Source organism: Heterocephalus glaber, unplaced genomic scaffold, assembly GCF_053883595.1.
Source record: "Heterocephalus glaber isolate CG9 unplaced genomic scaffold, H.glaber_assembly_v1.0 deba00000347, whole genome shotgun sequence".
Lineage (NCBI taxonomy): Eukaryota > Metazoa > Chordata > Mammalia > Rodentia > Bathyergidae > Heterocephalus > Heterocephalus glaber.
Genome location: NW_028258143.1, coordinates 38,191,539 through 38,217,780, shown reverse-complemented (window position 1 = coordinate 38,217,780; position 26,242 = coordinate 38,191,539). Strand labels below are relative to the sequence as shown.

Here is a 26,242-nt window from a genome sequence, read left to right as displayed (position 1 = left end):
CTCTCCTCCTTTCCTTGTTCTCCTTCTAATTTGAACATTTTCTTTCTTTTTCTCAATGTCTATTGTACATTTTACTCCTTATTTCCACTTTTGTTTTCTCACACGTGAAACAATGTGGTATTTAAGCATGTATGTTTGATTTATTTCACTTAAGAGTATAGTCTTGGTACCGCCACCACTCCCGGCCCAGAAGAAAGGGCTTCTGGGCCACCATCAATCCCGCTGCTCCCAGCCCAGAGGAAAGGGCTTGAGCTGCGGTCCCACTGCTCCCGGCCCAGAGGAAGGGGATTCCTGGCCGCTGTCTGGCCTGCTGCTCCCAGCCCCTGTCCCACCTCTCCCAGTTCAGAGGAGATCAGCCGCGCAGGTGCCAACAGCACTGCCCCCCCTGTCCAAATGAGAAGACACATAAATAAATCTCAAAACCAGACTTCCAGATCACCTACAGCAACCACACAGGGAAATGAGATGGAACACTCTGATATTCAACCACCTGGACCCACTGAACTGGCAACAAAAGGGGATCTGGAAAAAATGAAATCAGAAATAATTTCTCAGATAACAGCAGAGATTGTGCTCCTAGTGCAAGACATGATTAATAAATCTAGAGAGGAGCTCAGGAACATGATGGAATCCCAACATAAGAAACAAATGGAATCCATAAAACAGATGCAAATAGATTTCCAGGACATGAAAAACTCCATTGAAAGTCTACACAGCAGAATGAGCCAATGTGAGGACAGAATTTCAGAAATAGAAGATAAGATTGCAATTAGTGACCAGGAAAAGAAAAATTGCTTCAAAATTGTAAGGGACCATGAGAAACCAATCCAGCATCTGCTAGATGATGCAAAGAAGAATAACATAAGACTGATTGGAGTCAAAGAAGAAACAGGAGAGTCCAGATGACATAAAAAAAACTTCACAGAAGTAACGGCAGAAAACGTCCCAAGCAGGGGAAAAGAACTTGACATACAGATAAGTGAGGCATATAGGACTCCAAATAGCCTTGATCGAAACAAAATCTACACAGAGGCATATAATTGTTAAGATTCCAGAAACTCAACAGAAGAACAAAGTTCTACAAGCAGTTAGAGAAAAGAAACAAATCACATACAAAGGAAAGCCCATCAGAATCACAGCAGACTTCTCAACACAAACCATCAAGGCAAGAAGAGCTTGGAGTGACATATTCCAAGCCCTGAAAGAAAACAGCCTCCAACCCAGGTTGATGTACCCTGCAAAACTATCTTTCAAAATGGATGGAGAAATAAGATACTTTCATGACAAAGAGCACCTTAGAATCTTCATAAATACCAAACCAGCCAAAAAATTTTAGACAATATCCTAGGAACAGACATTGAGGATCACAACCCCAGGAAGCAAAGCAGAATGAACCCATCTGGTGTGACAAGAAATTAAATGCGAAGGGGGAGAACCCAACAAAAAGAAAAAGTCATGGCAATGACAAGTCAATACGTTCCAGGTATAACCATCAGTGTTAATGGTCTCAATTCACCAATCAAAAGAAATAAACTGGCAGAATGGGTCAAGAAGCAAAATCTAACAATATGCTGCATACAAGAAACACATTTAATTCAAAAGGAAACTCATAAACTAAAAGTTAAAGGGTGGAAAACAATACTCCATGCGATGGGAACCCCAAAAAAAGCAGGAGTAGCTATCCTCTTTGCAGATCAAGTAGATTTCAAACCAACACTGATTAAGAGAGACGAAGAAGGACACTACATCCTTGTAAAGGGAACAATCCAACAGGAAGAGATGACAATCATAAATATCCATGCACCAAACACTAGTGTGCCCAACTATATAAAACGAATACTAACAGACATGAAAAGTCATATATGCACTAATACAATTATAGTGGGGGACCTCAACACCCCACTGTCACAAATAGACAGATCACCTAGACAAAAAATAAGTAATGAAATACTAGAACTCAATCAAACTCATGAACAAATGAACTTAACAGATGTTTACAGAATGTTCCACCCCACAAAATCAGAATACACATTCTTCTTAGCTGCACATGGGTCATTCTCCAAAATAGACCACATATTCACACATAGAACATGTTTAATTAAATGCAAAGGAATTGAAGTTATTCCCCTGTATATTATCAGACCATAGTGCAATGAAATTGGAGATCCATAGCAAAAGAAACTCAAAAAATTTCATAAACACATGGAAAGTGAACAACACACTTCTGAATAACCAATGAGTCACAGAGGAAATTAAAGAAGAAATCAGACAGTTCCTTCAATTAAATGACAATGACAATACAACATATCGGAATCTATGGGACACAATGAAAGCAATCTTATGAGGGAAATTCATAGCAGTGAATATGCATATTAGGAAAACAGAATGAGCCCAATTAAACAACCTGAGGCTGAACCTCAAGCTTCTAGAAAAATAAGAGCAGGACAACCCCAAAGCTCATACAAGGGAGGAAATTATAAAGATCAGAGGAGAAATCAATGCAACGGAGACTAAGAGAGCGATACAAAAAATCGATGAAGCCAAGAGTTGGTTCTTCAAAAGAATCAACAAAATTGACAAATCCTTAGCCAACCTTGTCAGAAAAAGGAAAGGAAAAGCCCAAATCCATGCACTTAGGAATGAAAAGGATGAAATTACCACAGACCCAGCAGAAATCCAGAGGATCATCAATAACTACTTCCAGAACCTATACATATGCCAATAAGATGGACAACACAGAAGAAATAGACAGATTCCTAGATACATATGAATTACCAAAGTTGAATGAAGAAGACCTAAAGATTCTAAACAACCCAATATCAACCAATGAAATTGAAAATTTAATTAAAAACTTATCAACTAAGAAAAGCCCGGGCCCTGATGGCTTCACTGCTGAATTCTACAAGACATTTAGAGAGGAACTACTGTCATTACTGTTTAAACTCTTCAATGAAATTGAAAGGGAAGCAATACTCCCAAAGTCATTCCTGGAAACAAGCATCACCTTGATCCCCAAAGCAGAGAAAGACCCAACTGACAAGGAGAACTATAGGCCAATCTCACTAATGAACATAGATGCAAAAATCCTTAATAAGATACTGGCAAACAGAATGAAGAAGATCATACACCCTGATCAAGTGGGATTCATCCCAGGGATGCAGGGATGGTTCAAAATACACAAATTAATCAATGTAATACACTATTTCAGTAGAGCCAAGGACAAAAACCATATCATTATCTCCATAGATGCAGAAAAAGCATTTGACAAAATCCAACATGCATTTATGATAAAAACCCTACAAAAAATTGGAATAGATGGTCTCTACCTCAAACTGATAAAAGCCATCTATAAAAAACCAACAGCCAATATCATACTAAATGGTCAAAAACTGAAATCCTTCACACTCAAATCAGGAACAAGACAAGGATGTCCACTATCACCACTCTTGTTCAATATAGTTTTGGAAGCATTAGCCATGGCAATTAGACAAGAGAAAGAAATAAAAGGAATAAAGATAGGTAATGAAGAAGTCAAATTGTCATTATTTGCAGATGGCATGATACTCTATGTAGAAGACCCCAAGAACTCCACCAAAAGTCTTCTACACTTAATAACCAAATTCAGTCAAGTAGCTGGCTACAAGGTCAACACACAAAAATCAATAACTTTCCTCTACACCAATGACAGACTCACTGAGAGAGAAATAGGGCAAACAATTCCTTTCACAATAGCATCCAATAAACTGAAATACCTAGGAATCAACCTAATTAAAGAAATAAAAGACCTATTCTCTGAAAACTATGGCACTCTGAAAAGAGAGATTGAAGATGATATCAGAAAATGGACAGACATCCCCTGCTCCTGGGTAGGAAGGATTAATATAGTGAAAATGGCCATACTTCCAAAACTGCTATATAGATTCAATGCAATTCCAACTGAGATCCCAGCAGCATACTTCATGGACCTTGAGAAAACAATCCAAAAATTCATTTGGAACAAGAAGAGACCCAGAATAGCAAAAGCAATTCTAGGTAACAGAGACATGGCAGGGGGTATCACAATCTCCATCTTGCAACTGTACTACAAAGCCACTGTGATAAAGACAGCATGGTACTGGCAAAGAAACAGACCTGAGGACCAGTGGAACAGATTAGAAGATGCAGAAACAATGCCAGACACATTCAGCCATCTCATCTTCGATTAAGGAGCCAAACACCCTCACTGGAGGAAAGATAGCCTCTTTAATAAATGGTCCTGGAGAAATTGGGTTTCAACTTGCCAAAGATTAAATCTAGACCCATATCTCTCGCCATGCACTAAACTAAAATCAAAATGGATGAAAGATCTCAATATTAAAATGGAAATGCTGAACCAGCTGGAACAGAGGTTAGGTAGAAACCTTGAAGACATCGGTGTAGGAAAAGATTTTATGAACAAAACCTCAGTTGCCCGTGAACTAACACAAACAATCAACAAGTAGGATCTCTTCTTATTAATAAGCTTCTGCACAGCAAGAGAAACCACCAACAGTGTGAAGAGACAACTCACAATGTGGGAATAAATCTTCACCTGCTGTTCCTCAGACAAAGGTCTACTATCTAGAATCTATAAAGAACTTAAAAAGATCAGACCTCCCAAATTTAAAGACCCAATCTGAAAATGGGCATCTGAATGAACAGACATTTCTCAGACAAAGAAGTAGAAATAGCAAATAAATACATGAAAAAATGTTCAACATCACTGGTCATTCAAGAGATGCAAATGAAAACAATGCTGAGATTCCACCTCACTCCAGAAATAATGGCTGCTCTCATGAAATCAACCAATAGCAAATGCTGGCAGGGCTGTGTGGAAAGAGGAACCCTGCTCCACTGCTGGTGGGAGTGTAGACTGGTGCAACCACTGTGGAAATCAGTATGGAGCTACCTCAAAGTACTAGGACTGGAAGTCCTATTTGACCCCGCTATTCCCCTGCCGGGGATCTTCCCCAAAGAATTAAAAGAATCATACCACAGTGATATATGTGCACCCATGTTCATAGCAGCACAGTTTGTGATAGCTAAAACTTGGAAACAGCCCAAATGCCCATCAACTGGAGACTGGATAAAGAAAATGTGGGTTTTTTTTTTTTATAAAATGGAGTACTATTCTGCCATAAAAAATGAGAAATTATAGACATTTATAGCTAAATGGATGCACATTGAGGCGACACTCTTAAGTGAAATAAATAGGATCCACATGTATAAATACCAAATAGTTTCTCTGGTATGAGAAACTGAAAGTGTAAATAAGAACTAAAATGTATAATAGGTAATGGGAAATAGGAAGAAAAGGGGCAAAGGAGAGGGAAGTGGGAGGGGTAGGGGAAAGGAAAGAAGGGAATGGAATTAATATGAGAAAATGGAAAAATAGGAACAAAGTCTTGTAAAATAGGGAGGAATGGAGGTGTTGAAGGGAGGGCTGGGCAAGGGTGAAAAATAAGAACCAAGAGAGATTATGTAAAGGTGCAAATTTCCAAAGATGAATGTCATTATATTGTATACCTAAAATGTACCGATGATTAGAATGAATAGTTGATAATCCAAAATAGGAAGAAAAGGTCCAAAGGGGTAGGGGTAGTGGGAGGGGAAGAGGAAAGGAAAGAAGGGAAAGGAAAAATGATGAGAAATGGAAAAATGGAAATAAAGTCTTTGTAAATAGGGAAGGGTGGAGGGGGTGAAGGGAGGGCTAGGAATGGGGAAAAAATAAGAACCAAGATGCATTATGTAAAGGTACAAGTTCCCAATGAGAAATGTAATTGTGTTGTAAACCTAAAATGTACCAATAAAAGAATTTAAGTAAAAAAAAAAAAGTATAGTCTCAAGGTGCATCCATTTAGCTATAAATGTCTCAAGCTCATCCTCCTTTATGGCAAAGTAGTACTCAGTTGTATATAAAAAACCCCCACATGTTCTTTATTCATTCATTCATTGGTCTTCATAGGTACATCTTGTTGTCTCCATGCTATAAACTTCTTACAGGCAGGGTCTTTTTCTTGGTTCCGGGGATCGAACTCAGGACCTTGCACTTGCAAGGCTGGCAGTGGAACCACTGAGCTAAACTCCTGGTCCCCAGGCAGGGTCTTTTTCTCATTCATCCACACTCTAGCACAGGGTTTGGCACGAAGTGGGCATTCAGAAGTCTATGGGGTGGGAGGAAAGATAAGGGATACAGAGAAGAAGGAAACACAGTAGTCATGACAGGAGGCAGGAGGGTGAGAAGTATGGGCTTGGGCTCTGAGACCAGTCTTAGGTTTGATTTCTGGCTCTGCCATTCACTACTCACTAGACATGAGATTCTGGACAAGTTACATTATCTGTCTGTACCTCTATTTCTTTATTTGGAAAATGGAATAAAAACGGTACTCCAACACATAAGGGTTGTGAAGTTTCAATAACCTAAAGCATATAAAGTGCTTAGCACAAACCTGATGCTGCTTAGTGAGCACTCAGTAAATATCTGACGCTTAAATATAAAGGGGCTGGTGAAGCTACCTCCTTGGAAAATGCAGGTGTGCACACTAAGGGAAAAGGACATTTGTGACCGATATCACACAAAGAGTCAACTCTTCACTGTCAATGATGGAAGACAGAGGCCATGGCCTAATGCTACCCCCAGAACTCAGGAGCCTACTTTTTTGAAAAGATGAATCCCATCTCTGTAATGTGATTGAAGAATAGCTTGAGGAAGAAGACAATAAATAAGGTTGCCCCAAAACAGGCAAAAAAGATAGCCAAATGAGCTCCTGGTATTAAACCAGTAACTAAATTGCTGTATTTTAATATCTGATGTTTTTAAGGGTGATGGAAATATAATGCTCAGGGAAAGTCATGTTTTTGCTGCCATCTACAGATGTCAAAGTGCAATTTTTAAAATCTCTTAGTGCACACACTTAGAAAAGGGCATTATTGACAAAATGAGTGACAAAAAATAAAAAGTTTAAGTTGCAGTAGGCAACATAATTTAGACATATTATTATAGTAGTTCATTTCACTTTTCTTCCTAAAATACGTATGTTTCACCAGCAACATAGCCTTTTTAATTATCTCAAATTGTATTAAAACTTCTCAGCAGAAAATTGCTATAACTCAGGAGTGAGCCGGTCTTGTTTTAGGGTAGATTAGCTGCAGCTGCAGCAGCCAGGAGAGTTTAATAGTTAATAAAATAGTTTCAATGAGGAATGAGATGAACTGAATTTAACCCCATGCTTTCCTGCACGTCCCTGGTTATTAGAGTTACTGTGAATTGTCTACACTTGTCTTTCATTATTTGCATATGAGAAATCAACCAGACACAAATAAAATCAAACTATGACATCACTTCTGAGATACTTTTTGCAACTATGTTCTCTCTTATCCTATTCTCTGAAGTTGTTATGATGCTCTCCAACTTTCCTTTGTGTTATTTTTAAAGGGTTCAATATAGACAAGCATTATTGGAAAAGCGTTTGATGGAGAAAAAAGAAGTGGCCCTTCAAGAAGCACATGAGGAAGAAGAGAGAGAGAGGCGACTTGAAGCCCTTAGGAAACAGGTGTTTTTTATTTGGAACTTTTCATGGGTGATTTTAAAGAAAGGTTTCTAAGTGCTCTTAATCACATTATTACCAGGGCTTGGTTCATGACATCTGCTATATAAAATTTTACTCTTCCAAATTAGGACACTGATCTTTATTTTAGGGAGCAATTAGATTTATGTCAAACTATTTCTACTTTCTCAGTGTATTAAAAGAACTTTATCAGCACCTTTTAAAAGCTTTCCCAAGATTTAAATGCATCCATATCACCTTTCATTTATTAGCTGACTCTTATCTATTTGCCACAGTGAAACCCTACATCTAGTCAAAGGGTTTTACTGTCTTTAAAAAATGTGGTAGAGCAAGATAATCCTCTTTGGGGTAGGAACATGTGCTTGGAAATATTTCACAGTCAATAAACACATTTAAATCCACTTTTAAAAAAGTATCCTTTTGGGGCAGAAATAAAAGCCTCCCTTTACCTTGCCTAAAAAAGCTAGCAAAAGTAGGTGAATGTAAACAGCAGATAGCAAGCGGAGGAATTTAAGAACTTGGGAAATGTGATAAAGAGTTTTACTTGGTAATTTTGGAGAACTTTGAACTCAGAGTGATCAGTTCAACTCACAAGCTCTAAAATCTTCATTGACAACATTTCCCAGCTTGTACAAAATGACACCTGGTTTCCCTTGTTGTGTGTCAGTGAGGTGACATAGCATCATGGCTAAGAACTCAGCCTCTGGTGTCCTTCAAACCTGGGACAACCTGGGTCATGAGCCCCCTTCAGCTCCATTTCCTCATTTTAAAAATGGGAATAGTAACAGTGCCTCCCTTACAGGCTCACATTTGCAAGGATTACTAAGTGTAAAACCCTTTGTGAAGTACTCTTAGACGCCACTTGGTTTAATCTCTACAGAAACCCTATGAGGTAGGTACTTTTAGAAAGTCCACTGTATAGAAAAGGAAATTGAGGAACCACAGAGCTGAGGTACTTTTTGCAGTCACAATAGTCAGTAAATATCAAATGGGATTCAAACCAAGGGGATAGTGAGATGCATACCATAAATGCAGTATAAATGCATACAACTTTACATTACACCTTCTTCTGTAAAATTAATTATGGAGATAAGTTCAAAGCATAGGAAAAATAAGTCCTAGTTATCCTATTTCCAACAAAATTCAAATTATTCAATCATTAGAAAATATACACTATAGCTTCTGGGGACAAGACTTAATGTCATTGTTACTAAACACATTCTTATTCGACATATAAGTTTGGTAACTACAGAGACCATATGACTAGAAATCCTTCTACCTGTGAGCCCTTTGAAAGAAGAAATATTGATGTCCATTATGTCAGTGTTTGGAATTATAGTATAAGATATTTTAGCTGGGAAACCTATAATAATTAAAGTATGTTTAACTCCCAGTTATTTCATTACAGTTTCTAAATGGCATTAAAAATGCCATTTACTGGGGCTGGGATTTAGCTCAGAGGTTCTGCCACCTGCCTCGTAAGCACAACGTCCTGAATTCGATCCCTGGTTCCAAAAAAAATGCCATTTACTTTATGCTAAGCCTTCACTTTCTGAATTTACCAGCAGGTGTTACTAATGATGCATATAATTTACAAAATTAGTGGCTTCTTTTCATTAAGATATAGGCCTGGATTACACAGGACAAGGGCATTGGTGCTAGAATGATTCTGCGGGTTTGCAGTAGAAGGGGAACAATGGCATATAATGATTTCTGGAAACTTCATTGCTTGGTACAATGGAAACTCATCCATTTGGCCCAATTCTGCAACATGCTTGATTTACCGTGAGCAGTATGCTCTAGATCCAGCTCACTCAGAGTAGGCTTTCTAGAAAGCTTCTTGGGGTTGTTACCATAGCCTGCTAACTAAGAAATTTAAAATGAATGTTTTTTCCACTTTATGCTACCTTCATGGTGGCTGAATATGTATGTTTTATATGTAAATTGCTTATAACTTCTATCAGAAAGATAAATTTTATATGAAATTAATCATAATTGTAACTATTTAATCATTAGCAAATAATCATGTACCATGTATTACATTTTCCTATTTTGTTTTATGTATGTTTTTACTGCTTTGTGAATCTCTATGACTGAGCTGGTATAAATATTTCTTCTGTCTTTGCCTCTTAGGTTTTATCTCTAACAAAATTTCTTAATTTTCATGGGCATGGAATATTTGTAATGTTGCCCAGAAATCGTTTGTACCTTGTTCCAAGTGGCCATGCTTTCTCTTTCAGGTTGCTGTTGTTGCTCAATTTGATCCTGTTAGAATGATGTCAGATACGATAGCATCAAAAGCTAAGATGGGTACTGATATGGAAGAAGAGTTCATTCTTCAAAAGCCCCTCTTCACACTGCATACATACAATGAACGGCAGGTAATTATGGGAATTAACATGATTGATGCAAAAAAGCCATAATGATGATAAGAACTGTAGAAATGGGTATCTTGGGTTACAAATTGTTTTCAATATTTACATTTGAATGCCACATATATATATATTTGTATTAAATTCTTTTATTGGTACATTGTAGGTATACAACACAATTACATTTCTCATTGGGAATTGTACCTTTACATGATGCATCTTGGTTCTTATTTTTTCCCCATTCCTTGCCCTCCCTTCACGCCCTCTACCCTTCCCTATTTACAAAGACTTTATTTCCATTTTTTCCATTTCTCATCATTTTTTCCTTTCCCTTCTTTCCTTTCCCCTGCCCCTCCCACTACCCCTACCCCTTTGGACCTTTTCTTCCTATTTTACATTATCGATTATTCATTCTAATCATTGGTACATTTTAGGTATACAACATAATGACATTCATCATTGGAAATTTGCACCTTTACATAGTCTCTCTTGGTTCTTATTTTTCACCCTTGCCCAACCCTCCCTTCAACCCCTCCATTCCTCCCTATTTACAAAGATTTTGTTCCTATTTTTCCATTTTCTCATATTAATCCCATTCCTTTCTATCCTTTCCCCCAGCCCTCCCACTTCCTTCCCCTTTACCCCTTTTCTTCCTATTTCACATTACCTATTATACATTTAGTCCTTATTTACACTTTCAGTTTCTCACACTAGAGAAACTATTCAGTATTTACACATGTGTGTCCTATTTATTTCACTTAAGAGTATTCCCTCAATGTGTGAATGCCACATATATTAACATAATATTTACTTGTAAATGATAGCACATAATTACTGCATAATTCTTACTATTATAAAATAATAGGTGACCATAGAATAAAATAGCTTAGCTAAAAATGTTATGAATCTTTAATTTAAAATTATTTTTTAAATTTAAGAAATACATAGTGCAGTGGACCCTTGACTTATGAACTCAATTTGTTTGCAAGGGCTGGTTGTAACTCAAATTTGTCAATTGCCTTCAAAGTCTCCCACATACGGGCAGATCTCAGTGTCCTGAGAGAGACATTGGCCAGGATTTCTCAATTAATCCCACTCAGGAAAGGATGTGTGATGTTCCTTCCAGAACTCTTTAAGGGTTATGTCTGTATCTGAGACCATCTGGAAGCACAAGCAGCTGGCATTCGGGTCATAACTCAAGACCATAGTCGTAAGTTAAAACTAAAATTCTGGTGGTAACCCAAGTTGTTTATATGTCAGGCCGGTTGTAACTTGAGGCTCCACTGTGTTTGTTTGCTTGTTTGTTTGTTTTTTGGTACCAGGGATTGAACTTGGGACCTTGAGTTTTCGAGGCAGGCAGCGGAGCCACACTGAGCTAAATCCCCAGCCTCCACTGTGTTTTGAAAGTTGTATTAATGTTATTTTGTTGTTTAAATATTTCTCTGTCGCACTAAGAATTTAAATCCTGTTATATAAACATCCAATAATACTAATGAGACAAAGCAAAGGAAAGCTTTCAGAAATTAAAATGAGCAGAGCACAACACATCAAAGTTAATGATAAAATAATGTATTTTCCATGGGAAAACGAAGGGATTAATTTAATTTTTGTAGGAATTTAGGACTTATTTTAGTCTGTGCCTGGAACTGAGAAGAGACTTTTGAAAGATATTTTAAATGGATGGAATGAAGGGTTGGAGGATGAGAATGGATATCAGTGAAATTAAGGGAGAAACTACTTGTTAATTTCACAAATCTAAAGACAAAAGCTAAATATTAATTTAATTATGCAAAAACCAATAAACTTCATTCATTCATTGCCAAACAAAACCACTGTGTCTCTGCTAGGTACTGCACACTTTGCTAGAGAATAAAAGATGAATAATTCACTTACTAGTTGAACAAATACTTAGAGAACATGTACTATATTTTCTGGCACTGTATGAAATGTCATTCTGGGCTACACCTGTCTGGAGGAAGTGAGCAGAGGGCCTCATTTAGCATGTGTGGAAACAATGCTGCAAAAGGGAGATCAACCCCATGATGAAGGTCTTAGGGCTGCTGCAATAAGGGAAAGAGAGAAAATGTTTAACCCTGGCCTCCAGGTTACAGAATATATCAGAGAAAGAAGTTTTGAGCTCTACCTTAGTCAGGGATCTTGGGAGTTGTGACAAAATTCACACCAGATGATTTATAATAAAAACAACCCTGTGCTGGGTGTACAGAGGGAGAGGGATAGATAACTTATAAGGATGCATGAGTATCTCCAGATACCAGCTGCCAGAGTAGGGAGGGAATCTGGGGCTTGAAAAGATTGAAGTCAGAAGATGGACTAGTCTGAAGCAGCTGGGCCAAACAAGTGCAAGTTTTATCAAGCAGAGGAGAGTTGGATGAGGTACTTCCTGGATTATCTTCAGTGTGCAGCACACAACAAGGGCTCCATGACAAATGCTGAGACATGAGGCTGAGACATGGGTTAGGGTCAAACTGTGAACACAGGGTAAGTCTTGCAACTAAGGCATTTGACCTCTATTCTGTGAACAGTTGTGAGACAAGCAGGTTCATTATATATGTACTCAGATTTATGTTTGTGTAGTCTGAATGGAAATTGATGGGGGGTGAGGTATTTTTGAGATCACATATCCAAAGTGGTGGTTTAGGGGTTGTGAATGGCTCTGGCAGAGGGGAGAGAGGATAAAGAATGTCAGAACATTTCCAAGACAGTTAGCAAGCAATGCTGGGAAGAGCCTGCCTTGTGGATTCACAACCACATCTACTATTTTTCAGCTGGTTGGGCTTGTGTAAGCTCTTGACAACTTTATTCGTGTTTTCTTCATCTGTAAAATAATCATTTGCAAGATCCTTGTGAGGATTAGAAATAATAAACATGTATTGCCTAGCATATTGCCTGGTACCTAGTAATAATTCAGGAAATTATAATACTAAGTGGTACTGTCATTAGGAATACAGAAGGAAAAACAAACTTAGGGAGAACAAGAATTTGTTTTGTTCCTACATAGTACACATTTATAAAAAACTGTTCAGTTGCCTCCGGGGAAGGGAATTGGGAAGGTGGAAGTCTTTGTAGGACGGAGATTCCTGTTTTACATGTCATCTACTAAAAAACAAAATAATTTAAAAAATGTAAACCTCACAACCCTGGAGCTGAAGAGAAGGTGAATACTGGAAATAATTGGGAACCAACTGGACACAGACTGAACGTGAATCCTTGGAAGTTGATGAGAGTGAGCAGGAAGAATGCATTGAGGAAGGGGAGGAGCAACCTGGGTCTGAGGCTCCAGATGATTGCTTCTCAGACAAATCTCTGTATTGCTCTTGACTTCATACATATATTGCCCCTAGCCCTGTATTTGATCCACTGGCAAGTTCTATTAATTCCTTCTTTCATACTGTTTCTGACGGCTTTTGCTTGCTACCAGCCAAGTGAAGGCATTTATTTCTTAAAATCTAGATCATTGTAGTGGACTACTGACAACTCCCCTGACTCCATCTCTTCTTTCCTTGCCTCTTTAATTTATTCTTAAATTATGCTCAGATTCATTTCCCTATACAACTATAATGATATATTATTACAACCAGCAACTACAGTGATCATATTGCTTCCATGCTAAAAGCAGAAACAAATACAACAGCATTAGCTTCTTAGGCACCTTGGGATGGGCTTCGAACCTTTTAAATTCAAATCCCAGGCAGAAAAGTGTCCTTTTCCATTGTTCCCAAATGGCACCCAGTGTTCTGCCCAAACTTTGTTCCAAAATTGACTTATTTTACTTCTTGAGTTTGTATATGCCTTCCTCTCTACCTGTATCTCTCTTCCTCCCCCTCTGCCTTAAATAAGATTAAGTAAACTTTAAGGTTAGCTTGACTGCATCTTCTTGCTCAAGACCATCTTCATCTCACCATCAGGAGATGAAGGCTCCATGTTTCACTACCATAAGAGTATCTGTCACATATTGCCACAAACTGTACTTATCTGTTGTGTCAGCTTTCCACCACTGTGACAAAATATCTGAGAAAAAAAACAACACTTAAAGGAGGAAGGATTCATTCTGGTTCATAGTGTCACAGGCATAAATTCGTAGTCACTTGGCTCTGTTGCTTCCAGGCCCAAGGTAAGGCAGAGCATCATGGTGAGGAGCATATAGTGGAGTCAAGCTGCTCACCTTATGGCAAATGGGAGGGATGGAGGCAGGGAAGGCGCGAGAGACACAGAGATACAGAGACACAGAGACTGAGCAAAAAAGGGCTTGGGTAAAAGATACATCTTGCTAGTGACCTACTTCCTCCATGTAGCCCCATCTCCTATTTCCACCACCTCCCAGTGATGTCATTAGGTTATGAATCCATTGATGGTTCAGTCTATTGATGAGATCAGACTGTCATGATCCCATCACTTTCCAAAGCCCATCTCTGACCATTGCTGCAATTGGGATCAAGCCTTCAACATTTGCCTTTGGGAGACAGCTCAGACCCAAGCCATAACACCTGTGCACATTCTTATTACCCCTGTTCACTAAGAGCTCTTTGAGGGAGGGGCTGCTTTCAACAGATTATTATCTCCTTGGACTTCAAATCTGGGTAAAATAGATTATTAAATAAAACCCGTATGCAGCCACTTTTTCATCATGGCGAACTGTCTATTGATATTTAATATTCATAGGAGGGGAAGAGGAATAAGGCCCAATCAGCTATAAATGAGAATAGAAATTTAACTACTTTTATATTTACTCGCACTTAGCATCAGATTGATGGGCCATTTCCTAGTTACTTGAAATTAAATCCACCCTTGGAAGAAAAGTTCTATTAATTTTGTTTTTCAAGTAGTGGCTGTGTGTTTAAACTTATTTTGTATATCACTAAATGGTAGAGAAATTGAAATCTCTGTTTAAAGACAGATGCACAAGTTGATTTACTTATTAAAATACATTTATTTTAATCAATGATTACCTATATTGTATAAGTCAAGCCAGCAACAAATAATGATAGCACTGAAAAAAGCTTCTCATTTTTTAATAATTTGAATGTATTGTATTTTGACCATTCTAATATACAGTATTCTATACAGCCCATGTTGGAAACAACCAATATATTGAAAAGTGATAATGTCAAAAGAGATTTGGACATTTTTAGCAAAAAAATAATCAGAATGTAGTCATAGTATTCACAAAGTTTACTGTCATTTAGTCATCTAACAAAAAATTGTTCACTGAAAATATGAAACTGATAAAATTTATTTTAGTTCAATGAGTTATTACTTATTTAATTTATATTTTATTTCTACAGATAATTTCTGATCCTAGACTTCGCTTTGAATTAGCACTTCGAGAAGCTGGACTTCATAAAACATTATATGCCAAAGGGATATTACCAAAAATCAGTCCACAAAAACCTCCAAGAAAGGACATGGAATCTACTGTATTTAAAATCTAAGCCTCATGCTAAAACCCCATTATATATAAACAAGATTTTTCTTTGAGAACATGTATATGGATAACAATAATTATTATTTTCTAAAAGATCAGACATAGAAATCATATCAACTTTGCCCTTCTGTTGTGATAGTTAAAATTTTATGTACCATTTCCTATATTTTAAAGTTATATTTAATAGTATCAAATCCACCAAGATTATGGAACTTAATTATGGTAAATATACCATTTGACACTTGGTAAATATACTATCATTTAGTAAACTGTATTTGGGAGGTTGTGTTATACTATAAAAAAAATCAAAATAACCATTTGCAAGAATTATAAGTGATGTAGCTTCTATCTACTAATATTCATTTCTGCTTGTTATTTCAGAATTTGATTTTTTAATTGTAAGAGCTTCATTATCATTAATACTTCTATTTTTTTATTATTATAAGAGGAGATTCAACCTTTCTCTAAATTTAGAAACCAATTTGGTATACCATGTTTACTGCAAATCAATCATCCAAACAATTTCATTTTGCAAATTAGTCCTTAAGAATAAATTAGAAATAGCAATTCAAGCATGGGAATATCTATTTTGGTTTGAGAAAAAAAGGTGCTTGTGTAGTTGTTTAAAAGGAATGCATAAACATGTATGATATTTGGAATGCTGTCAAAAGTTCCAAATTTAAACACCCAGATGATTTTATAGAAAAGAAGTATTTCAAATAAAATTTCAAATAGATTTTTGACTATTTCTAAGAAGTGGTTATTCCACCAAGCAAATGAGAGTTGTTAGAAGTTGCCATTGGTACTGTTAAGATGATTACCAACCTTTTTCTCAGTCTATTGAGCTACCTACATTTCCCACCTACTTCCAGTCCTGGGGTTGTACTCTTCTAGCAATTACTTGGATAATGTAAAACAGACAAAAACCCATCTGACTGGTGCAATGTTTGTCTTCATGATTGTTCCCAACATCATGAGAATAAGTAAAATAAGAAGTCCAGGCTGTCAGAATAAACCTTCACAAGAAATTCCAGGGCACATTACTCATTCCAGAGTTCATTTTAATATTCTCCCAATTCAGCCTTTTGCATCACAGTGACCTCTCATAAATACAGGGGAAACAGTCTTTAACAAGAGGCAAGGAGTGGTGAGTAATGACATTTAAATGAAAGACTCCTCCTAGGGTTGTAATATTCTTTTATGGGCCTCAAATCGTAAACCTAAGGAAGTCCTGCTACATTCTCTCCAAACGGAAAGGCATGGATCCTGTTCAGAGTCCTTGTCTACATCAACATCCAGACTGATGTCCAGGGAATCACACTCAAATTCCAACCAGATATCTACTTTTGTACATTTTCCAACAGTGTACTACCATTTTGAGCAAAATGAAAAGTTGATATGTTGTGGTTCTGCTGAAAGCATGGATTGAGATTTGGGCAACCCTTTGGTCATTGACTATGCCTGGACTCAGACCCCAGTAGTTTTCTTTCTTTTTAAAAATAGTATGAATGATATTTACCACTCATTGAGCACAAACTGTGTGCTAAGGATCAATATGTTCTTGTCATATCTCTTACTTGGTTATCATAATGACCTTGTGAGATTTTACAAATAAGGAAGTAGTTCAGAAAGGTAAAATAATATGCCCTCAATTGTTGTTTTCAAACTGAGATATTAAGTTAATTTAGTGAGTTCTGAGCAGCATTTTAAAGTGAAACAAAGTAAAATAACCTGAAATCCAACTGGTTAGTAAACAGATGAGATGATAGAAATACTAATTAAATCACCCAATGAAATGCCAGTGCACACCCACCAGATTGCCAATGATACCCAAAAAAAGTCACAATTTCAATTACTGATGGTACAGAACAAAAGGAAGTGTGAACTGGTATACATTGGAAATGTTCAGACTCAGTAGGTAAGATTGAAAGTGTTCATGCTCTTAGATTCAGCAACTCTATCCTAGATATGCCCTTGAGACACTCCTGCATATATGTGCAAGGAGACACGAATTGAGATTCCCAAAAGAAGACAAGCCAAATGTTCATCGATAGAATAGAAGCCATACATGGTGGCACACACCTGTAATCCCAGCTACTTGGGAGACTCAAGGAGGAGTGTGGTAAGTTCAAGTCCTGCTTGAGAAACTTAGTGACACCCTGTTCCAAAACAAAGCATAAAAAAGGGTGGGAAGTAGCTCAGTGGTAGAGTGCTGTGACAGTCAGGGTGGACCTTCAATTTAAGGGGCTGTTGGACCCGCATAAGGATTGGTGGAGCACGTTACTAAGGTGTGCCTGGGAGGACCATGACTTTGGGGTCCATATCTGGTCCCCTGCCCCTTCTGTTCTGGCACTGTTCCCCTGCTCTGCTTCCCAGTGTCCATGAACTAAGCAGGTTTGCTCTGCCACATCCTTCTGTCGTGATGTTCCTGCCTTGGAACCAGTCAGTTGTGGGCTGACACCTTGAGCAAATTAAAGCTCCCCTCCTTTAAGTTATAGGTGTTGCGTGTTATGTGCCAGTGATGGAAAAGTAGCTAATACAAGTGCTCACATAGTATGTACAAGGCCATGAGTTCAATCCCCAGTACCTCCAAAAAAAAAAAAAAGACTGGATATAAAAATTGTGGTTTATTCATTTGTAGAATTGCACGGAGCAGTTAAAATGAAAAATGTACATCAACATGAACATAATATTTATTGAAAGGAGCCAGATGCAAAAGCATACATATTGTGTTGCAGTTCATTTATATAAAGTACAGAATTATGCCAAACTAACCCGTATTGTTTAGGTAGCAAGATAATAGAGAAAAAAATTGTTAATATAAAATTATGGTAATGATTGTCTCTAGGGGATAGAGAGGCAGCTGGGGGTGAGGATTTCCAAGTTACTGAAAATATTTTATTGGTTAACCAGGGTAGTGATTATATGGTGTTTCTAGTTATTTTCTAAAGTATGTGTGTTTTAAACTGTACGTGGTGGCTCACACCTGTAATCCCAGCACTTGGGAGGCTGAGGCAGGAGGATCCCTGCAAGTTTGAGGCCAGCTTGAAGTACGTAGCAAGACTCTACCTCAAAAGAAAAAAATTATATTTTTATATGCTATTATATATCAATGCTATAAATTCCCCATAAAGTTAAAAGAGAATATTAAGAAAGCAAGTTATTAAAAGCATAACTTGTTACTATTCAACTGCATCAGAAATACCTTTTTAATTTATTTCTAATGTCCCTAATACACATGAATTTCTGAAGTGAGAAAACCTGTCCCTGCTTGGGAGTCATATTTACCTTAACATAGATGAGATCCCTAATTCCTCCTCAGTCCAGCACTCTGCTTCACTTTGGCTCTTTTCAGTTTAGTTTGCTTGCCTGGCTTGAAAAATGAAGCATCCATTCCTAATAGCACTAAACATTGAGCTATAAAATGTGATTTCAATTCTCTCTCTGTCTCCTGTCTCTCTGTCTCTGTACCTGTCTCTGTCTTTGTAGTTTATTAGTGTGTGTCTCTGTCTTTGTAGTTATTTAGTCTCTCCCTCTCCCCCCGCTTTCTCTGTCTGCAGTGGATCATAATAAAAATGTATTTCTTGCTGAGTCGTGGTCGAAAACAATTGAAAACCACACTACCTTCAATCCCATGCTTAACAAAAGGTATAGTTTGATTCAACTCCACATCTTTGAGGATAACAAACTTGTCTCAAACTGGAAGGAAAGAATGCATCTCATCTGGTAAGAATGTTGGCTCCTTCCCATCACCAGCTCTGCACATATGTTCAAATCTGCATTTCCTTTTGCTTCCTTTAGTGGAGGGAGCAGCTATCCCCTCTATCAGAAAACACTGTTTCCATGTGTGTTTTGGGTTCAATTTTCTCTGAACTCCACAGAGTTTATTCTGTTCTCTTTGTTCCCTGTATCTTCAGACTCTCCCTCAGCATATAAATATGTTGTAATAAATCCCAACTTTTAAATAAATCCCAGTTTAAAAATAAATTTCCTTCAACCCCCACATTATTTCCTATGTACCTGGCTATTTCTCTGCTCCCCTTCTCAAGAAACTTCTTTAAAGAGTTGCCTGCAGAAATCTGTTGTCTCCTCTTCCCATCTTCCTTCCAGTCAGGGTCACTAACTCTGGTTTTGTTTTGACTTCATTCAAACTCCATATTGGCAAGTGACGATTGTTTTTCAATCTTCATCTTACTAACTTTGTGAAAGAATTTGATTCAGGTGGCAACAACCCCATCTTGGAACACACTCTTGATTTCTGAGACACTGCTTGTCCTGCTTACTGCTTCTTTGGTCACACATAAAACCCCTTCACAGACTCCTCTGTCCATCTCTAGATGTGGGACCCTTTAGCTCTCTATCTCTCTGTGTTGTTGTCACTGAAGGGAAGATCCTTAAACACTGTAGTTTTAGCTTTTAAAGTAGGACTTTTCATCTACAGGTTTCCCCTTTCATTCTTTTTCACCCTTCGCAGTTTATTTAATGAAGGAATAAACACATATACATGTAGAATTTCCTATTTCCTATGGTGGGGTCGGGGATTTAGCTCAGTGGCTGCGCCTGCCTTGGAAGTGCAATGTCCTGAGTTCAATCCCTGGTACCAAAAAAAAAAAAGAATTTCCTATAGTGGATTTTGCTTACTTTGTCCTTTGGTATATAGTTTAATATATTCATCTGTCCTCTCTGTCTTTTGCATTTGCTATAAATTGTTAGTTCATCTGAAGTTGTCAACTGAACCACTTTACATGACCCTCCATATGGCTTGGATTTCTCATACCATGTTAGGTAACTGGATTCCAAGGTGAAACTGTCCAAGAGCTAATATACTGGGGGAAAAAAGCACAGGTTTCCAAGCCAGTTAAGAACTGCTGGAACTGACCCAGTGTCTCTTTCTAACTATATTTATCAGAGTAATCATATACCTCTCTCTGATTCACAAAAGGTGAGAAGTGACCTCCACTTATGGATGGTGTGTGGGAGTGGCAAGCTCACATTGTAGAAGATTTATGTGAAACAGGAAATTTTGCGCCATCTTTGAAAATCTGTCACATTTGTTATTTGGCATGTCAAGATGTTCCAGCTCATTTTAAATATTTCCTGCTGTGACTGGAATCCATCTTTTCTCTTACAAGCTCTAGTTCTTTTTGATGGGAAGTGATATTTCAAGACCAAAAATTTGAATGCTTCAGATCCACATTGCTACTGGTTTGGTCTTCTACCCAGGACTTTTCAATAAGCATTGATAAAAGACACGAGCACATGAACACATACATACATATACATTCAAATATAAAAACTACTCATATATATATTTACATAAAGATAAAATATTATACTAATTCATTCTGTTGCTTCTAATTCAAATTCCAAGGGGTTTTTACTTGACATCTTCCACTTTACATTTTTAATTTATCTTTTTCCTCACTGAGAATTCTGGTGTTCAGTGACAAGAATGCTAAAATATGATGTAATTACTTATTTGCATTGTCCCACATTTTACACACAACAGTCTTGCAATAAAATACCAATATAATAAAAACAAAAATAGTTTTGATTGTACATTCCTATTCTTTTTCCTTTGCATCTATATTGTTAAGGATTGTGTGAATATACACTCTGCCTTTTAGCACTAAATTAAGCTTATTTTCTAAGTAAATGTATTTTTACTGGTACAATCAGTCTTTTATGTCAATGTTTCCTTTGTCATTTTGGTTCTCTGAATCCCTTTTTCTAGAAGATTCTAAGGATTGTTCATGGAAGCAATATTTTATGAGTTTTTGAATGTTAATGACAGTTTGTTGGAGGTCTTTATAGTTGGAAATCAGTTTTCATTGGTATAATATACCCAATTTACATTTACATTTTATTCTCTTAGTATCAAATGTCAAAAGGTTGATTACAATATGCTTTTCTTTTCCTGACAATTATTCAATTTTTTTGCTTGATTGAAATAAGGATTTCTTGCCACCTTTTTTTTTTTGGCTACCAGGAATCAAACTCAGGACCTTGTGTTTGTGAGGCAGGCGCAGTGCCACTGAGCTAAATCCCCCGGCCCTTTGCTACCTTTTTTAATATAGTAGTTTTACTGGACTTCTTATTCATGTTGATCATTCTTGGTCAGTATATTCAGTAAAGAGTGTTCCCCTTCATAATATAAATTAAACTTTATTCCAGGAATTGTTACTCAATTATAGTTTTTAACTTTGTCATGTTCCCTTTGTATCTTTTCCTATGGACTCAGTATGCCATGTTGAATCTTCTTTGTCTATAGTTTCTATTTATCACTTTTTTCTTAAATTCTTTTGGTTCTTCACTTTTGCACAGCTTTTAAAAACTTTTTACTTAGAAATAATTTCAAATCTGTGGAAAAGCTGAAGACTAAGATTAATGCCTTTTAACCAGATTCACACTAAACATGCTCCTTCCTCAAACCTGCTCTATTTCTAATATGACACCCTCATCTACCACATCTGGCAAATGTGAAATCTAGGAATTAGTCGTGATGCACTCTTTTCTCCCACTTGAAGCATTGTATCTATCAAGATCTATCCATGATCTACTTCCTTCACTGAAACCATACTGCTGATAGAAGATATTTACCATGCTTTATGGCTACCTAGCTACACCCTTGCCATGAGGAGTAGTAAATGTCCAACATTATGCATCCATCTCCTGGATTTAGAAACTCAATTACCCTAGTCTCTTCTGATATGTTATCGGCCTATCAGAGGCACTTACCTCAGATTTCATAAAAGATCTACATAAGAAATCAAGAATCCATTCGCTGACAATAGGGGCAATGGAGGCTTTCAGCTTTAGGAGAGAATAGTTGCATAGCTTACAGTATCTAGTACTCCAGTTAGTTGCAAAAGTGTGCAGGACTGGCAGTGTAGCAATGGATTCCAAGAGAGCAGACTTCTAGTGAGCATTGAGTATCTTTCCTGAATGGACAGCCTCAAACACTGACCCTGGATTTTCCAGAAATTCTAGAAACTAATTAGCACCATTTTAAAAATTGCTTTCCTACTTAAAGTAGATTTAAAGTGGGTTTCATTGCTTGCTACTGTGGATGCCATGATATACTGGTCTTTTTTTTTTAGCTCCAGTAATACACCGACCACAGTGTCTTGCCTTCTGTAGATAATCCCTCCATCTCTGAAACCAATCCTTTCAACTACAAGTTCTGCTCTCTCCAGCAAGTAGGAAGGAAGGGAACATTCAGTTGCTTTCAAGCATCACCTTATTTGCTGAGTGCTGTTTTTCATAAGTGATTTCTACACTAAGAAGGAGCTGATTATAAAATGTCTTGCTCTCCTGTTAAAGAGCTCAGTTCACTTTTCACTGTCCAAAGTTATATCATTTGTGTGGTTCTAATAGTTATACAAATCATAGAAAAGGCAGGGCTTTGTATAACTTGCATGGATTTGGTTATCTTTTTATTGGACTCATATATCCTCAGGTTTGACATTGTGCTCATTAAAACAGCTCCATCATCTCTATAGCTCTGCTTGATTTTTAGTGCAAGACACAGAGGTAAAATATGAAACCCATTTGAAAGTAAAAGACATTTTTAAAGAAACTTGAGAAAAATTGGAAAGTTTTTAAGATCAATAATCTTCCTGCACAAGTTGTGAGAAAAATCTAAAACATAGACATTTTTAATACCTCAACCACATCTCAGAAATGATGAAATTCAACCAAAAAAGAAAAAACCTGGGTTTTGAATTCTACTGTTTCTGACATCTGATTGATTTATTTGGAAAAATATCTGTATACTTGCTGATACATTTGAAGATGAACACGTGATAGATTACTAGAGAGATCCTGAGGAGGAAATTCCCAAGAATTTAGATGCTAAGCATTTAGGAACAGTGAATTTAGATACTAAGCATTTAGGAAAAGCGAACATTTCACTTTGACCTCAATACATGACCGGATTATAGCATTAGAAGTTAAAAGCTCCTCGAGTCCTTGTAGAATCAAGTGTATCTTTCAACCCCCAGGGAGGAATAGGACATCAAACCTATCCTGTTCTTGTCACATATTTTTAGATCTACATCTACAATAATGTTTCCTTTTGCACTAATAAATGTGTGTATTCCTTTTCTTTTCTACCTTCAACAGTTTTTGGGTATAATTTTTTTCATTGCTTAACCTGAATAAGGCACACATCTAAACACACATTGCTGTTTGGTTTGCTGCTTTCTAGTTTTTATGATTTTTATTTACATTGTATTGAAGTTATCTTCAATGGCATTAATCCTTTTTCTGTTTAAATTTCGCAATTAAATTTAATTTATTAGAAGTTGTTTTGTCCATGTCAAATTTAACCAATTATAACATCTGCCCTTATGAGTTTCCTTTGTGGCCATTATTTCTGCCACATCCAATTTTTCTTGATCAGATTTGGATGCCTACATTCTGTCAAGAAGATTTGATTATTTGAAAATTTTTCAACATTAGCCATTTTGCCCTATGTGCAGTTTTTGTTATTTTCAAATAACATATAAAAAGTATACATGATTATGGGTTACCATATGATGTTTCAATACATGTGTATATTGTGTAATGTTCAAGTCAGGGCCAGCATATCTGTCTTCTTAATCAGTCATCATTTCTTTGTGATAAAAACATTCAAAATCCTTTCTTCTAGTTTCTTTGAGGCATATAATATATTTTTGTTACCTATAGTCACCCTATTTTTACTAAATACATGTTTCTAATATCCCTGTAGACCTTGCTAATTTAATCAAATATCTTTTTTCTCCAAGAATTTATTATCTTGTATGTGAGTGTAGTGAATGAGTACTTTGGTTATTTTCCTTCTATTTAGCACGTGTTCTCAATATGTCAATGTTACTTAGCACCACATATGCTTAAAATTCCTAATATTTACAAATAATTTTAAAACCAGTGTGCATTCATTCCTTTACACATTTTATAAATATTGTGTTAATCTGAAATGCTTACCTTCACAATATACTTAAAACAATATACTGCCAAAATGCCTTGTTATTATTGAAATATCAGAAAATAACAAGAATATTTCAAATAATTCAGTTTTAGACTTACTAAAATGAAATACGGCTTTACTGGGTAGTACAAATAAATCACTCCTAAAAAAACCCCAACATAGCCTGATATGAACTCACATCTACATAAATCAGTTCCCTCCTATTTGGGGAACAAATTCCCAATTATTTCAAGAGATCATTTTCTGACTTATATTGTTATGCCAGTACGGCTTATGAGACCAGTGGAAGCCTCAGAATGTCTTTATTTTTGTTTTTCTAGAAAACTTGATGTCCTTTCCACTTACAGAGTCCAAATCTGTGATTCACAGTAACTCAATCCAACAGTGCTCCACATGGAGAAATGGAAAACGTCTTCATCCTCTACACCGAGGTAGAGAAGGGAAAGTGCATAACTATCCTGTGGTGCAGGCACAGAGAGAAAGTTGTAGAGAGAAAGTCATGCATTAAGATTATTGGGACCTAGAACCCAAACATTCATCACGGATGCCCATGCTATATGATGCGACTTGTTCGGTGGCTTTACAAGGCAGTAGCACTTATTTCTGGGTGATGATGAGATCCTCATAGTAAGCAAGACAACAAATATCTGAGAGCCCAGTGTTCACACCGGCAGATGTTTTACCCCTGCAGCCTGCTGCCCATGATCACCCCCTTGGCCATCCCCTGTGACAAAAGAGGGGGCACACTATTTAAATGTTCCTTCACTCTGTGCTGTCTTGTGTCCTATAATGCTTCACAATCTAGACCAGAGTCTCCATCATGTCTGTAAGTTTCTCTTCTGCTAATCTCCCACCCAACCCCTTCCTCTAGACAGAAGCTTTGAATGACAGCTCAAGGTTTTTCAACTTTATCATGTAGATAGCTGAAGAGATTTAATATTTAAATATTTATTGGCATAGAAACAAAGTCAGTCCTCTGGAAGATTAATGTGAGTGCAGGTTATGAGGTCAGATGAAAGTGGTGGTAGAAGACTAGGCATGAGGGAACTACTTACAAATACAGTGGTACCTAGGTTCACAGACTTTTTGTTTGCAAACAATTTGGTTTGCAAACAGAAGCATTTGGCAAAATTTTGTTTTTGTTTGGGAATTCTGCATCAGGTGATGACCACAAGCAGCCATCTTTCTCACTCAAACACGAATATGGTCATCTTTTCCAGAATTGTGGAATGAATGAAGTGTATGAACGAAGATACCACTGTAATCAGAATATATCAGGTAGGGGGTGATGTGGAAATGGGGGTCAGTGGAGTCCTATCCTTATCATTTAAAAAAGGAAGACAGAACTTATTCATGCTTTTCCCTCTTGCAAAGCTCCCTTCAAGTAGGAGAGATAGGTCTGTCTACAAAGCCAACCTTGAGTAAGTGGATATGCAAATGAAAGCATGCATGACTCTCCTGCACCTAAAGGTGTGATGACTTGGCTGACTCCTTTCTTGTCCAAATGAGTGTTCTGAATCACAAACCATACACTTAATGCTTTTCTAGAATCTATGAGCAACCAAACAAACATGTTTTTAAATACCACATGAATCAGGTTAAGCAGTGAAAAAAATATCCAAATACTGTTGCAGAAAGAAAAGAAAAAAAAAATACATGTACTTGTTATTGCAAAAAGAATTATTGTAGGTGTAGATTTTAAAAATTATGACAAGAACAGGATAGATTCGATGTTCCACTGCTCCCTGAGGGTTGAAAGATACATTTAATTCCGTAATTCTGATTCTAAGTCCAGGATTATAAAGAAGCACCTTAGAGACTGATACCCTTGTTGCCATTAGGCCACCCTGGGTGGCACAATGTCCTG

At 37.0% G+C, this 26,242-nt stretch overlaps 1 protein-coding gene across 6 annotated transcripts in view; it reads left to right on the top strand.

The window, feature by feature from the left end:
• Ccdc148 (coiled-coil domain containing 148) overlaps positions 1-26,242 on the top strand; it is a 392,699-nt gene that overhangs the window by 323,385 nt on the left and 43,072 nt on the right. For 5 of the 6 annotated variants that reach the window (XM_087199166.1, XM_087199161.1, XM_087199159.1 and 2 more), the window contains 3 exons: positions 7,454-7,571; positions 9,827-9,967; positions 15,262-16,137. In XM_087199166.1, coding sequence (XP_087055292.1) covers positions 7,454-7,571; positions 9,827-9,967; positions 15,262-15,408 — 406 coding nt within the window. In that variant the 3' untranslated portion in view covers positions 15,409-16,137. Of the gene's footprint in view, positions 1-7,453; positions 7,572-9,826; positions 9,968-15,261; positions 16,138-26,242 lie in introns of those variants that run through there. The other variant, XM_021266013.2, reaches the window with a different exon arrangement.